Source organism: Cebidichthys violaceus, unplaced genomic scaffold (genome assembly GCF_023349555.1).
Source record: "Cebidichthys violaceus isolate CVI_PGR_0920_01 unplaced genomic scaffold, fCebVio1.0.p SCAF_3, whole genome shotgun sequence".
Taxonomy (NCBI): domain Eukaryota; kingdom Metazoa; phylum Chordata; class Actinopteri; order Perciformes; family Stichaeidae; genus Cebidichthys; species Cebidichthys violaceus.
Genome location: NW_027176483.1, coordinates 21,475,041 through 21,489,197, shown reverse-complemented (window position 1 = coordinate 21,489,197; position 14,157 = coordinate 21,475,041). Strand labels below are relative to the sequence as shown.

Sequence of the window (14,157 nt, the reverse complement as noted above, 5' to 3'; positions counted from 1 at the left end):
ACGTTATGAACAACACTTCAATTCAAAGCACACGTCCCTTCATGTGATTTGTAACAGTTTTATTGGTAGGTATTTACATATGAGATTATTACATTATCATACGGTGTATATGGTATCTTGGAAGGAAGTCTAAAATACTTTGCATATGACAGGTTGTTGCAGCAGCGCTTCATCCCGGTGTGACTCATCAGCTCAATGATTGTGTGTGACGCAAGATATTACCTTTGGTTAAAAAAAAAAAAAAAAAAAACTTCTTTGAAGCATTGCTTTGCATAGACAGGATGAGCTCAGATCATAAGGAGATGAAACATAATCACCGAGAGGAGAGGTGAGGAGGAGAGGTGTACATTCACAGATTTAAAGGGGTTCGATTGGTTAGTGCATCGAGCTGAAGGAGGGACGGCCTGCAGCTTGTAGAAGGTTGATCAACGTCAGACAATCACTTCTGTGCCGGGGGTGAGATCCACGTGACGAGAAAGGTTGAGCGGGATGAAGAAGACTTACCAAACGCAACAAGCGCACAAAGAAAGAAGTAACGTGTTGGAGCTCCGTTAACCGTGTCAACTATAAGGGCACATTGTCGTGTTCAAACCCTCACAAGGACATCAGAGTCCAGAACGGAACCAGGGTCATTCAGCCGGGTTGAGATCCTTATCTGAGGACAGAGGGGACATGTCAGTGGACACAATGCGCCGCTGTGTCCAACAGAGGCTCTACTGAAGGGACGGGCTGTACCGTGAGCCAACCGACTGCTTATGAAAATGTGTTGATTAGGGTCACGTTGAACTCGTTACCGAGTCTCAACACGAGGCACTGGACAGAACGGAGCACCTGAAGGAAGGATGTAACTCAACCCACCTGGAGGTAAGAGACAGCTGGAGTCATGTATGGGTTACTGTAGGTAAAGCAGAGCGTGACGGAGATAAACACATGTGCTGATGGGGTTTCCTTTTGACAGAAATCACAAGATGGTGCTTCTTAAGAGCATTAAACTGAATTGTTTGACATATAACCTTAACTCTAGGGTCCATTTACTGGCTTCTTCCAGAGCTTTCAACTGCACCTCACGGCCTTCATCGGTGGACGGCGGTTGTCTTCGCGTGACCTCGCTCTCGCTACATCGTTAAAACAGCGACGCCTGAACCAACGCCCGGGGCGCACCAATTGATCAAATTGCTAAAAAGTGAAAGATAAAAGTCCTTCACTCTAACTCCTACAAGTAACACACATGTGATCCATCAGCTGGTCATTAAAGGGTACTTAAAGGATTTTCAAACGCAGACGTATGGAAAGTGTTCATAAAGGTGCTGAAAATGTCCGCCTGATGATTTGACAGTGGGACAGTTCTAAACCGTCACGGATTTGGCGGGAACGCGCTTCAACAGTCCTTGAAGGCGGACGTTGGGATCGGGCCAAAGATGGAGGAGGTTGTTCACGTCTCCTACCGGACACCGCCTGTCCCAGTACACCGACACCCCCGCCTGTCCCAGTACACCGACACCCCCGCCGGTCCCGGTACACCGACACCCCCGCCTGTCCCGGTACACCGACACCCCCGCCTGTCCCGGTACACCGACACCCCCGCCTGTCCCGGTACACCGACACCTACTACGCAAGTCACGTGACGACAACAGAGACCCTGAGATGCGGCTGAAAGCTCCAAAAGGAAGTAACTCGATTGAGTAAAAGGTTATTTCCTCAAACTTTCTTAGACTCACATGGAAGTAAAAGACTAAATACCGTTCTGTAGCTCAGGGGGTTCACAGGAGGCGAGACGTATTTGGTGTTATTGACCATTCAAACACAACGGTACTTCTGTTTCGGCCCACAATGAAACGTTTAACAGTCCTGAAGCAGAGAAATGCCGCCGTAGGATCGGTAACGAGACCCGGAGACGGCGTGGTAGTGTAGGTCAGGGGAGGGAACACAAGCTCATGGCATATTTCATCATCAGATACACAGTTCAATGTCAGGGAGTCATGCTATCTTGAGATACACACTTTAAAAAAGTAACATGGTTTACACTGTAAGAGTAATACTATTGCTTGCACATGTCGAAAGCTTAAAATTCTCTTATTGTGCGGAATTTAAAAAAAAAAAGAAAGAAGAGGAAACGATACAAAGAGTGTCTTGGACTGCATGTAAAAAGGCACAGTTGGCACTCCTGATTACGACAGTAGTTTGGGATAATGTGCTAGAAAGAGTCTGTCAGACAGCGGGCACACTATCAAGCCGACACACACACACACACACACACACACACACACACACACACACACAGCTCATTAGACTGCAGTCTGACGGTGAACCAGCGTCCACACAGATGCATTAAGAAGAGCCCAAACTACATTGGAAGGCTGTCGTGGAATGTTAGGCATAGAGTTCAAACAGGGAGCATTCACCGAGCTGAGCCTGGCTGTGCATCGTCTAAAAATCCTTCCTGCATTTCAGGAACACTTTGCTAGAACCGCACGGGTCACGGAGTCGTTAACGTCGTGTCAGATATACAGAATATAATGGAATGTTCTTTTATTTTATAATACTTTTTTTGTGTGAGTGTAACCGTCTCGCGACGCCTCGTGACTTCAAGCAAAGCTCCACCTCCTTCTTCCCGACCTCGCGATGCCAATGATTGCAATCGGCCGAGGAGAAGTTAGAAGAAGAGGCACAACTTTCAGACAATCAACAGTTTGAGGGGGTCAAACCCGCCCAGCAGCTTCAGCTGTGAATGGAGAAATTGGAAAACAAAACAAAACAAAACAAAAAAAGAACAAAAGGAAATTGAAAATCAACACCCCGGTATCAGCGCTTTGGGAGCGTCTTCCCTCCTCCTCCTCCTCCTGACAGAGGACGGTCTCGTGGTCGGCCGCTTCACGTCAGGAGGCCCATTCGGGTGAGCTTGGCTGACAGGAAGGAGTGGAGGACGAACACCACCGGCTTTGGACCCGAGTGGAGGTCAAACACCTGGAGGACGGAGGGAGGAGTTCAGGGGGTCAACAAGAGGCACAAAGAGAAGTCAGTCTGTTCTGAGGTAAACGACGCCCTGCATGAGAACGATCACTTTATTCTATCGACTCTGGTTCCAAGCTAACGTGTTCATTGCAACAGTTATTTGCCATTTTACAGAAAATTTTGTAATTCTGTACAAAGCGAAACAAATCGGTGTCGTTATCACGGAGCACAAGTGTTTATATGTCTGTCTGTCTGTCTGTCTGTCTGTGGACAGATTTGTCACTGCGATACAGCGAGCAAGCTGTACTTCAGAAACGTTACCAGTTTTACCAGAAGAGCATCGGGGGTAGGAAGTCACTGGTCATGTGATCCAGTCTCTAGTCGGTCTCTAGTTGTTTTTGTATCTTTTTTGATGCTCTCTTCTTCCCTGTCATAACCTGGCTGCTACATTACCCACAATGCAACAAAACCTCCTTAATAGGAGATTCAGGTATGTTGAAATGAAGTCATGTCACTCAAATGAATGAGCTTGAAGCAACACACACTTGAACTATTCTTTATGACCTAGAATAGTTTTGAGTTATTATTAGAGTAAGATGCTAGAAACAATGAAATGATTTCTTGATGCATCGATGATAAATAGTTTCAGTGTCTTTGTGTCGTACACCGAACTGATCAACGACTCTCTGGCAGGAGAGAAAAGTCATGGTAGTGGTGAAAGTATCAAATATTATCGTGTCTTTCATTATTGTCTCAGCTCACCATCTCTCCCTCTGGACCCCCAAAGTCAAGGTAGAGGTTGCGTATCCCGTCGTCGGCGGACATCTTGAGCTTCTCGTAGGGGTATCTATACAGCACGGCGCCCCCCGCCGGCTCTGCTGGCTCCCTCGTCACCGTGAAGCCCTTCTCGTAGTGCAGCGTGAGCCGGACGTCCTGCCTGTTTAACGTGCAACCTGAGAGAGAGAGAGAGAGAGAGAGAGAGAGAGAGAGAGAGAGAGAGAGAGAGAGAGAGGAATGAGCTTCACGTTATAGCAGGAGCACGGCTCAGTGGGGGTGAGGGATGTGTGTGGATGTGAGGGTGACTAAATCTACCAGGCGGCAACCTCCATTTCTGCCTCGAGAAGCTAATGAAGAAGTGTGTTAGAGCTGCATTCTCTCTAGTGTCCACCAGGGGGCGACTCCTCTGGTTGTATAGAAGTCTAGTCTAAAATGACTCTACTTCTCTCTTGATTTATTCCCTCAGTAAACATTGTAAACATGAGTTTATGGTCTCAATCTCTAGTTTACAGTCTTCTTCAATACAGCATGATGTTCATTTAGTACATTATGCTCCATTTAGAAAGCAGAGTCACAGTTAGCGAGAGAGAGAGAGAGAGAGATCGGTTTACATCGGCGCATGCCCAGTGTACGTGAAAACGTGATATATTCGTTTTCAGGTGTTTTCGTGTGGACGGAGATCATTTAGACAACGGTGCTGAAACGCCGTGTGGACGGAGGTCGTAGCAGTGTGGACGTAGCCTCAGACAGACTTAATCCACGGCGTATAAACACAAGCCTATCTTCCATGTAAAAACGTTCCTTCTGCAGCTTAAACCGCCATGTCATTTGATCCCGAAGCACACTTCAATGTGTGTTACTGTTACGCGACCGGCTTTGAATGTTTCTGCTCAACTAAGGACAGGGAGGGGGGAGGAGGAGAAGGAGGGAGGAAAACAAGCCATCCAGTGCTGTTCCGGCAGCCAACCATTGTTCTGCACAGAGTGGAAACATTCCCCTCTGCTGGCTCCAGCTTCTGCTTCTGCTTCTGCTGCACAGAGCTGCTCTCTCTGAGCTGCTGCACACGGCCAGCTGGTGTCTGGAGCTTCCTGTCACAGTCAAAGTACTCTGACATTCAAAGATAGCCTAGATACATTTAACATTAAAAAAAATCCTTTATATACGGGCTTCAGGTTGTGAACACATACGTTCTCTCTTCACTTGCTTTATGTTTAAAGGTGGTTTAAAGGCTGCTGACTCACTGCTGCCAACCTGTGAGTACAGACTCCGACCACACAGGAGCACACACACACACATTGCACTTTCTTTGGTATTTGTGTCATATACAGATATGCAGTGATGAATGCTGGGTAATACGTATGTTGACGTCGTCCAATGCCTCTATTGATCATTCCTACTTTTTGGATCGTTGCTGTGTGAGCTGCAGCATTTAAATGTTGGAGACCGTCAAGGTGGGGACAGTTGAACTACTTTATAATACTGCATGGTAGTTAAATCTGTGCATCATACTATATAAACTGATCATGTTTTGAGTAAAAACTCTTACTGGGAATCCAGAGTGAGATATTGCATAGCATTAGTTAACCGCTAATCATGTCTACACTACTTTACTACTGACATTACAGTATCTTATAGTTTCTTACGTTCCTGATTTTAACATTTTGTAATCCAAACAAAATCGTATTCTTACTCTAAGTTTTTGGCAGAATAGGCGCCACTTCGGCTCCGGTTTACTCTTAAGTCCCACCTCTGAGCTGGTAGAGCCAATCAGAGTTCAGGGGGGTCACTCCTTGAGGTTGAAGTGAAGATATGCAATTAAAATGCGAGTGCCTTAAACCTGTGCCATGAGACTACTTTGGAAAACCGATGTCCACCGCAGATTTTGGTATTGACTTTAAATTCTTACTACAGACTAATTACCCATTGCACGCACAAGCACACACACACACACACACACACACACACACACACACACTCACCAATAGAGACTTCTTTGATGAGCTCAGCGGCAGCGTGTGCCCCCTGCACGAGGGCTCGCGTCCATGACGACAGATCCCAGTGGGTCTCCACTCGGAAGATGTGGGACTCGATGCCCCGCCCTGTGCCCGTCCGAGTGGCGAAGACCATGTCCGAACCCTGGGCAGGAGAACCCCGGGCGCTGCCGGAATGAACCAGTCTGGAGGGAGAGACATGAAAGTACAACACCTCCTTTATTGTTGCATGGATGATCTGCATTGGCACCTAAATTAAATTGATTTGCTTCATCTGTTTATTGCAGTCGGCAAGGGGATGAACTGGGTGATGACATTAGGGTTGCTTTTTTCAGGTGGGGGTCCTGGTCAGCTGATGCCTTGCAAAAATGGCCAATCCAAAAGCATTTTAACATAAATATTATTATCTGTACCATGAAGAAATGATAAACCCATATTAGAATTATGATGACTGAACTGTTCAAATCTGTAAACGAGTAATGTTTGATCTCTGGTCTGAAATGTTTCCTGATGCACGGACAGAGGACCGGTCGGGTAAGATATGTGCATCCTGGCTACAGCCGGATGACCCCGCTGTCTGTTGTCCTCACCTTGTGGCTAGCAGGGGGTGCGTGAGCAGAGGCATGGACCAGGACTCTCTGCTCCATGGCACCGATTCGAATAGCAGGATGTCCTTCTCCGTCAGCGCCATGACCACTGGCTTGTACTGCTGCCGTCCACCTTCCAGCTGGACCTGAAGAAGAGGGTCAGGTGGAGATGTCAATACTCGTAATTACTGATAGTACAAAATAAATCTCCAAATTACACTTTGTACTACATGTATCGTCCAGTAATTCTAGCATTAGGTTTACTGCAAAAGGCAGATATACAGTATATCCAGTTCCCCAACCACTAGTCAACTTGCATGAAATAGTCTCCAACCCTACGAATTATTACAGGTAAGTCTGGCTGTGTTAGAAAAGTAAGCAGATGTGTTCTCCATTTCCATAGCTATGGATTTGTAAAATATTAGAACATTACTGAACAGACAGAGTACATGTCTACTGATGTTTAATGTAGTTTGAAAGGGTGCAGGTATAGGGATGTAGTTCGATGGGGTACAGGTATAGGGCTGTAGTTCGATGGGGTACAGGTATAGGGCTGTAGTTCGATGGGGTACAGGTATAGGGATGTAGTTCGATGGGGTACAGGTATAGGGATGTAGTTCGATGGGGTACAGGTATAGGGATGTAGTTCGATGGGGTATAGGGATGTAGTTCGATGGGGTACAGGTATAGGGATGTAGTTCGATGGGGTACAGGTATAGGGCTGTAGTTCGATGGGGTACAGGTATAGGGCTGTAGTTCGATGGGGTACAGGTATAGGGCTGTAGTTCGATGGGGTACAGGTATAGGGATGTAGTTCGATGGGGTACAGGTATAGGGAAGTAGTTCGATGGGGTACAGGTATAGGGATGTAGCTCGATGGGGTATAGGGATGTAGTTCGATGGGGTACAGGTATAGGGATGTAGTTCAATGGGGTACAGGTATAGGGATGTAGTTCAATGGGGTACAGGTATAGAGATGTAGTTTGATAGGGTATAGGGATGTAGTTCGATGGGGTACAGGTATAGGGATGTAGTTCGATGGGGTACAGGTATAGAGATGTAGTTTGATAGGGTATAGGGATGTAGTTCGATGGGGTACAGGTATAGGGATGTAGTTCGATGGGGTACAGGTATAGGGATGTAGTTCGATGGGGTACAGGTATAGGGATGTAGTTCGATGGGGTACAGGTATAGGGCTGTAATTTGATGGGGTACAGGTATAGGGATGTAGTTCGATGGGGTACAGGTATAGGGCTGTAATTTGATGGGGTACAGGTATAGGGATGTAATTTGATGGGGTACAGGTATAGGGCTGTAATTTGATGGGGTACAGGTATAGGGCTGTAATTTGATGGGGTACAGGTATAGGGATGTAGTTCGATGGGGTACAGGTATAGGGATGTAATTTGATGGGGTACAGGTATAGGGCTGTAATTTGATGGGGTACAGGTATAGGGATGTAATTTGATGGGGTACAGGTATAGGGCTGTAATTTGATGGGGTACAGGTATAGGGCTGTAATTTGATGGGGTACAGGTATAGGGATGTAGTTCGATGGGGTACAGGGATGCGCTCTGACCATAGCGCTCGTGGCGGCAAACAATATATTTTGCTGACTGTTGAAGAACGACAGCAGTTGTTTTGGCTATGCACCAGTATGACGGTGCATAGTATATGAAAAATTCATATCATACAGGAAATTAAAACCGGTACCTACTGGTACCTAGTGCTGGGCGGTACAGTACCTTGCAAAAGTATTGACCCCCCCATGGCGTTTTTCTTTTTTTGTTGCCTTACAACCTGGAATTAAAATTGATTTTTTCGGGGTTTGTATCATTTAATTTACACAACATGCCTACCACTTTGAAGATGCAAAATATGTTTTATTGCGAAACAAAAAAGAAATAAGACAAAAAAACAGAAAACTTGAGCGTGCATAACGATTCACCCCCCCCAAAGTCAATACTTTGTAGAGCCACCTTTTGCAGCAATTACAGCTGCACGTCTCTTGGGGTATGCATCTATAAGCTTGGCACATCTAGCCACTGGGATTTTTGCCCATTCTTCAAGGCAAAACTGCTCCAGCTCCTTCAAGTTGGATGGGTTCTGCTGGTGTACAGCAATCTTTAAGTCATACCACAGATTCTCAATTGGATTGAGGTCTGGGCTTTGACTAGGCCATTCCAGGACATTTAAATGTTTCCCCTTAAACCACTCGAGTGTTGCTTTAGCAGTATGCTTAGGGTCATTGTCCTGCTGGAAGGTGAACCTCCGTCCCAGTCTCAAATCTCTGGAAGACTGAAACAGGTTTCCCTCAAGAATTTCCCTGTATTTAGCGCCATCCATCCTTCAATTCTGACCAGTTTCCCAGTCCCTGCCGATGAAAAACATCCCCACAGCATGATGCTGCCACCACCATGCTTCACTGTGGGGATGGTGTTCTCGGGGTGATGAGAGGTGTTGGGTTTGCGCCAGACATAGCGTTTTCCTTGATGGCCAAAAAGCTCAATTTTAGTCTCATCTGACCAGAGTACCTTCTTCCATATGTTTGGGGAGTCTCCCACATGCCTTTTGGCGAACACCAAACGTGTTTGCTTATTTTTTTCTTTAAGCAATGGCTTTTTTCTGGCCACTCTTCCGTAAAGCCCAGCTCTGTGGAGTGTACGGCTTAAAGTGGTCCTATGGACAGAAACTCCAATCTCCGCTGTGGAGCTTTGCAGCTCCTTCAGGGTTATCTTTGGTCTCTTTGTTGCCTCTCTGATTAATGCCCTCCTTGCCTGGTCCGTGAGTTTTGGTGGGCGGCCCTCTCTTGCCAGGTTTGTTGTGGTGCCATATTCTTTCCATTTTTTAATAATGGCTTTAATGGTGCTCCGTGGGATGTTCAAAGTTTTGGATATTTTTTTATAACCCAACCCTGATCTGTACTTCTCCACAACTTTGTCCCTGACCTGTTTGGAGAGCTCCTTGGTCTTCATGGTGCCGCTTGCTTGGTGGTGCCCCTTGCTTAGTGGTGTTGTAGACTCTGGGGCCTTTCAGAACAGGTGTATATATATATATATATATATATATATATATATATATATATATATATATATACATACATACATACATACATACATACATACATACATACATACATACATACATACATACACACACACACACACACACACACACACACACATATATATACATATATATATATATATACATATATATATATATACATATATATATATATACATATATATATACATATATATATATATATATACATATATATATATATACATATATATATACATATATATATATATATATATATATACATATATATATACATATATATATATATATATATATGTATATATATATATATATATATATATATATACTGAGATCATGTGACACTTAGATTGCACACAGGTGGACTTTATTTAACCAAATACGTGACTTCTGAAGGTAATTGGTTGCACCAGATCTTATTTAGAGGCTTAATAGCAAAGGGGGTGAATACATATGCACGCACCACTTTTCCGTTATTTATTTTTTAGAAGTTTTTGAAACAAGTTATTTTTTTCATTTCACTTCACCAATTTGGACTATTTTGTGTATGTCCATTACATGAAATCCAAATAAAAATCAATTTTAATTCCAAGTTGTAAGGCAACAAAATAGGAAAAACGCAAAGGGGGGTCAATACTTTTGCAAGGCACTGTATACCGGTTCAACCGGTACCGGTTCAACCGGTACACCGGCCAGCAGTAGGTACAAGTATAGGGATGTAGTTTGACGGGGTATGGTCTACTATGGGTACAGGAATAGGGATGTATTTTGACGGGCTACAGGTATAGTGAAGTAGTTTGACAGTGTAGAGGTATAGTGATTAGGGGTGTAACAATTACGTATTTGTATTAAACTGTTCGGTACGAGGCTCACGTTTCGGTACGCATTACGAACCGAACAATACGTTTGAATAATACTAATGCAATTATGCTAAAGCTTAAATTGTGGGAAATATAATGTTCTCTTGGTGGAGCCACCTACATGGCAACCCGTCTGACACGCCCACCACGGAAGAACAACATTCTACACGCTACGCTAAACTAGCTTAACAGGAAAACCAACAGCAGCACACACACTACAAACTCTCCCCGCAGCGTTTAGGTAGCTACTACCTACCGATTCAAACAGGGCTCAAGGTATACGTATTTATAGCCGGATATATGAGACGCTACTTTGGAGTGGAAAACCAGGCTGTACGAACATGCTCTGACAACAGACGGCCGGACGTCACGGACGACACAAAGCTAGCTGACTGTAACGACACAAATAGGACGATTAATCTAGCGTCTCAGAAAGAAACGGCAGAGCAGCGGATCTCTGGCCTCCTCCAGAGATCAGAGAGGTCGTGACCTTTCACTGAAGCACAACAGCAGCCCACGGGTTAAAGACAAATGAACACAAATGAATCCATCATTGTTCAGAGTAAAAAAAGAACGTACTTTATAATGCCATTTCTGTTTTTTTTGCTGTATTGAGAGAATTTTGTGAACCCTAACAGTGATGTAGTTTTTACGGGGCACAGCAACAGAGGAGTTAAGTAGCTCATTCTGACAGCCTGACCTGAATTTTGACAGCATTGTGATAAAAATAGGGCGGTGTGTGTTTGTCTGAGTCACGGCCGAGTCACTCGAGTGCTGGTGGAGTTACAGTGACATCAAAACCAGACAGTGTGTTTGTGGGTGCAGCCATGGTGAGTAGGTGGGCTCTACAGGAAACGGTGCAATGCAACGGAAACTTGCATATGTGTTTCCTGTCTGAGCCCGGTCAAGATAAACACAGCCAGACACCCATGCATTCAACATGGCCTTGAATAGACACTTCATCAAAGTGAAAAGATATCATTCAGAGGGAATGGAGAGTGGCCCTGGTTCACCTTTCAAGAGACAGGTTTAAATTCAGGACTACAGCCAATTCAAGAAAACACACTCTTCCTGTGTGTCGCTGCAGAGAAGAAACGCCAGCGTATATGTGTGAGATCAGTGTATGCGCAGTGATTTAGAAGACATGAATTAGGGACTGTGGCAAACTAAACTGAAAAACCACCGACACCATTTCCTGTTGAAAGCAACCTGTGTTTCAACTTTATATTCATCTAACCTGAAAATGCACTGTACTCCCGCACTAGCATCAAAGCATGTGCTGATAAAAAAAATACTTAGAGTGTAATTATCTTGGACAAAAGTCTACCTTGATATGTATAAATAACACGTTTTTAATTTAAATGTACCATAATTCAACATTTCTTATGTATTTTATTTTGAAACATGTCTGAAATAGTACTTACACCTCAAACCTAAAGATGCCGTATCCCAAAAAATATAGAAATAGAAATGTGTTGGTTTTGGTTGTAGGAACATCTACAGTGTTTCTTGACCAAACTGGGTGCATGGCTCATGTTCACATGTCAAACGGTTGGAGCACCATCAGAACACTAGATAGTTTCACTAAAGAAAACATTTCTGATTAGAGATTTGTTAGCCTCAGAGTTTAGCACATGCTTGGAACCTTCAACCGGATCCAAAATGAAACAAGTTGTTGGAGCTTTATCAATGAATAGCTTTCCATATAACAACTTTAGATGTTGATGAAGATGAGTACAATACAATAGGCAGTACTGCAGCTGTTGGAAGGCATGGTTCTTCCCTTTTAACAGAGCTAGCTTAGCAGTTTTCCCCTGCTTCCATCATTTGTGCTAAGCTAAGCTAGGCTAAGCATGCGCATGAACTCCATGTTGAGAGATAACATTTCTATAGGTGTAGTGGAATCTTTAAACAAATAGTTTTAGTCTAGTTATGTAGTTATTCGCTGTATTATTATTTATATGTTTTGAGTGTTATTCCATTTGTGTTATTAAATTATTAATTATTAAAACCTTTGCAACTGCTTATCCACTGTATAGACCTGTATATGTAATGTGTCCCAGTTTACTTCCTGTATGTGAATGACGTCAGCTGACAGGAAGTAAACACGGACCCAAGACGTTGACTAGCAATGCATTTTTTTCTCCCGATACCTGTTCGGCCAGCCAGCCGATGTGTTTGAGGTGGGGGTGCGTGGCGGCCGAAGACGAGGCCCCCAGGTAGGCGTTGATGTGAGCCAGGGTGTGCGGCAGCAGAGCGGCGATGTTGGTGTGGACGGCGGTGAACCAGGAGTTGGCGGTGGGGCCGTCTTTGCAGCGCAGCACCACCGTGTGCTGGCCGTCCGGGGAATGGAGCTCCAAAAGTCTGAATAGGACACGTATGAACTGTATCAGCAGCCCCACGCAGGGACGAGACAAAACTATATGTCAAGTTCTCACGGGGAAGAACCAACCACAATCCAAAAAGAGGACTGCTACGGTCAGAATCGCTCAGCTTTCTGAAAGATTCTTAAGAGTGAAATATCTTTTTGAAACAAAAATGTACTTGAAACAAGCTATTGAATATATAATTGTTCTATGTATGCTCCTTTGAGCTTTGTCCATATCCTAGACCAGTGAAAGGAAATGATGGAATATTGAAACTTGACAGGTTTAATGATTATTTTAGGGCCCAAAAACAGGATAGGGATGCCAAATAGTTACCCGGAGATGCCACCATTTTGCATTCTACATTCATATTTTTCCATCTTAACTGTGTGACGGATATTAGTTTGTGTTAACGTGCTGTTTACAAAAGCACTACTTACTTGTAATGTATTTTCATTTTAAAATAGTGAAAATACATTTACTCTTTATTCCATGATGTTTTGGTCCATGATTCGTCACCATCATTACCTCGTACGGAAGTTAAAATACAGGCGGAAGAAAAACTATTCCACCTAAACACCTCAGCTGCTTCTCAAAAACGTCTTTCACATCGTACCTGTTCTCCAGATCGGGCATGGTGAGGTTCCTGCTGATGAAGCACATCTTCAGGCTAATGACTTTTCTGTCTTTGGAGGAGGAGGAGGAGCCGCAGTGTTTGGGCGACCCGGAGTCCTCGCTGCCGCTGTAGCTGGGCGACTGTGGGCGGACGCCGTCCCACGGCAGGTCGGCCACCAGGGACGGCTTCTTGAAGAGCGGAGAAACCTCGCGGATGTATTTCACTGTGGAGGACAAGCAGAAGAGGATGTATCGTTTATCAACCGATGAACATCCGACACTCAACCAATACAGTAGTTGGCTGATATGGATACAAAGTAGGATCTCAGGGGTATTTAATACCCGAATATTTGTTTTTAATAAGTAGTGAAATAAGCTTCACGTTGGTAATGTATGCTACATTTGATGTTTGACAACGACACCAGTATCAGAAATGTCTCTATTTATCGGCTCATTTACATTACACAGGAACAACCATAGACTGTATCGAAGAAGTGGAAGTAGTAATCATTACATCACTTATTGGTTTGTGGACCACCATTTAGAAGCCTTGAGTTCGGCGATTTCGCCGTCGCCATCTTGGATTACGGCCGTCGCCACGTTGTTGTTTTTTGCAGCCAATGAATGTAAGATTCCATATTTGGAATGTGTAGGAGTTTGCGTCTCTGGTAGTAGCAGAGACCTGTCAATCACAGTGAGCCCATTTATGTTATGGGCAGTAAATTATGGTACATTTAGATTCAAATAGACCATAAAGCAGGGCATGCTTCAGGGCGGGGCTTACTGTGATTGACAGGTCGATGCCGCTGCCAGAGCAGTATACGGCGTCTCTACGTCACTCCTCCGCATTCCAAATATGGTCACTTCTGTTCATTGGTTATTATTCATAATAGTCCTAATTATTTTGGCCAGAATGATCGTGATATCAAATTGTCTATAACGT

The 14,157-nt window shown here is 44.2% G+C and overlaps 1 protein-coding gene across 1 annotated transcript in view; it reads right to left on the bottom strand.

Annotated features, from left to right (window-relative positions):
* Nucleotides 1-44: 44 nt before the first annotated feature.
* The window catches only part of sntb2 (syntrophin, beta 2), a 28,264-nt gene continuing 14,151 nt past the window's right edge, over nucleotides 45-14,157 (bottom strand). Inside the window, exons 2-7 of the mRNA XM_068722689.1 lie at nucleotides 13,216-13,438; nucleotides 12,387-12,597; nucleotides 6,311-6,453; nucleotides 5,709-5,905; nucleotides 3,715-3,905; nucleotides 45-2,964 (exon numbers count right to left, since the gene is read on the bottom strand). Coding sequence (XP_068578790.1) covers nucleotides 2,872-2,964; nucleotides 3,715-3,905; nucleotides 5,709-5,905; nucleotides 6,311-6,453; nucleotides 12,387-12,597; nucleotides 13,216-13,438 — 1,058 coding nt within the window. The 3' untranslated portion in view covers nucleotides 45-2,871. The remainder of the gene's footprint in view (nucleotides 2,965-3,714; nucleotides 3,906-5,708; nucleotides 5,906-6,310; nucleotides 6,454-12,386; nucleotides 12,598-13,215; nucleotides 13,439-14,157) is intronic.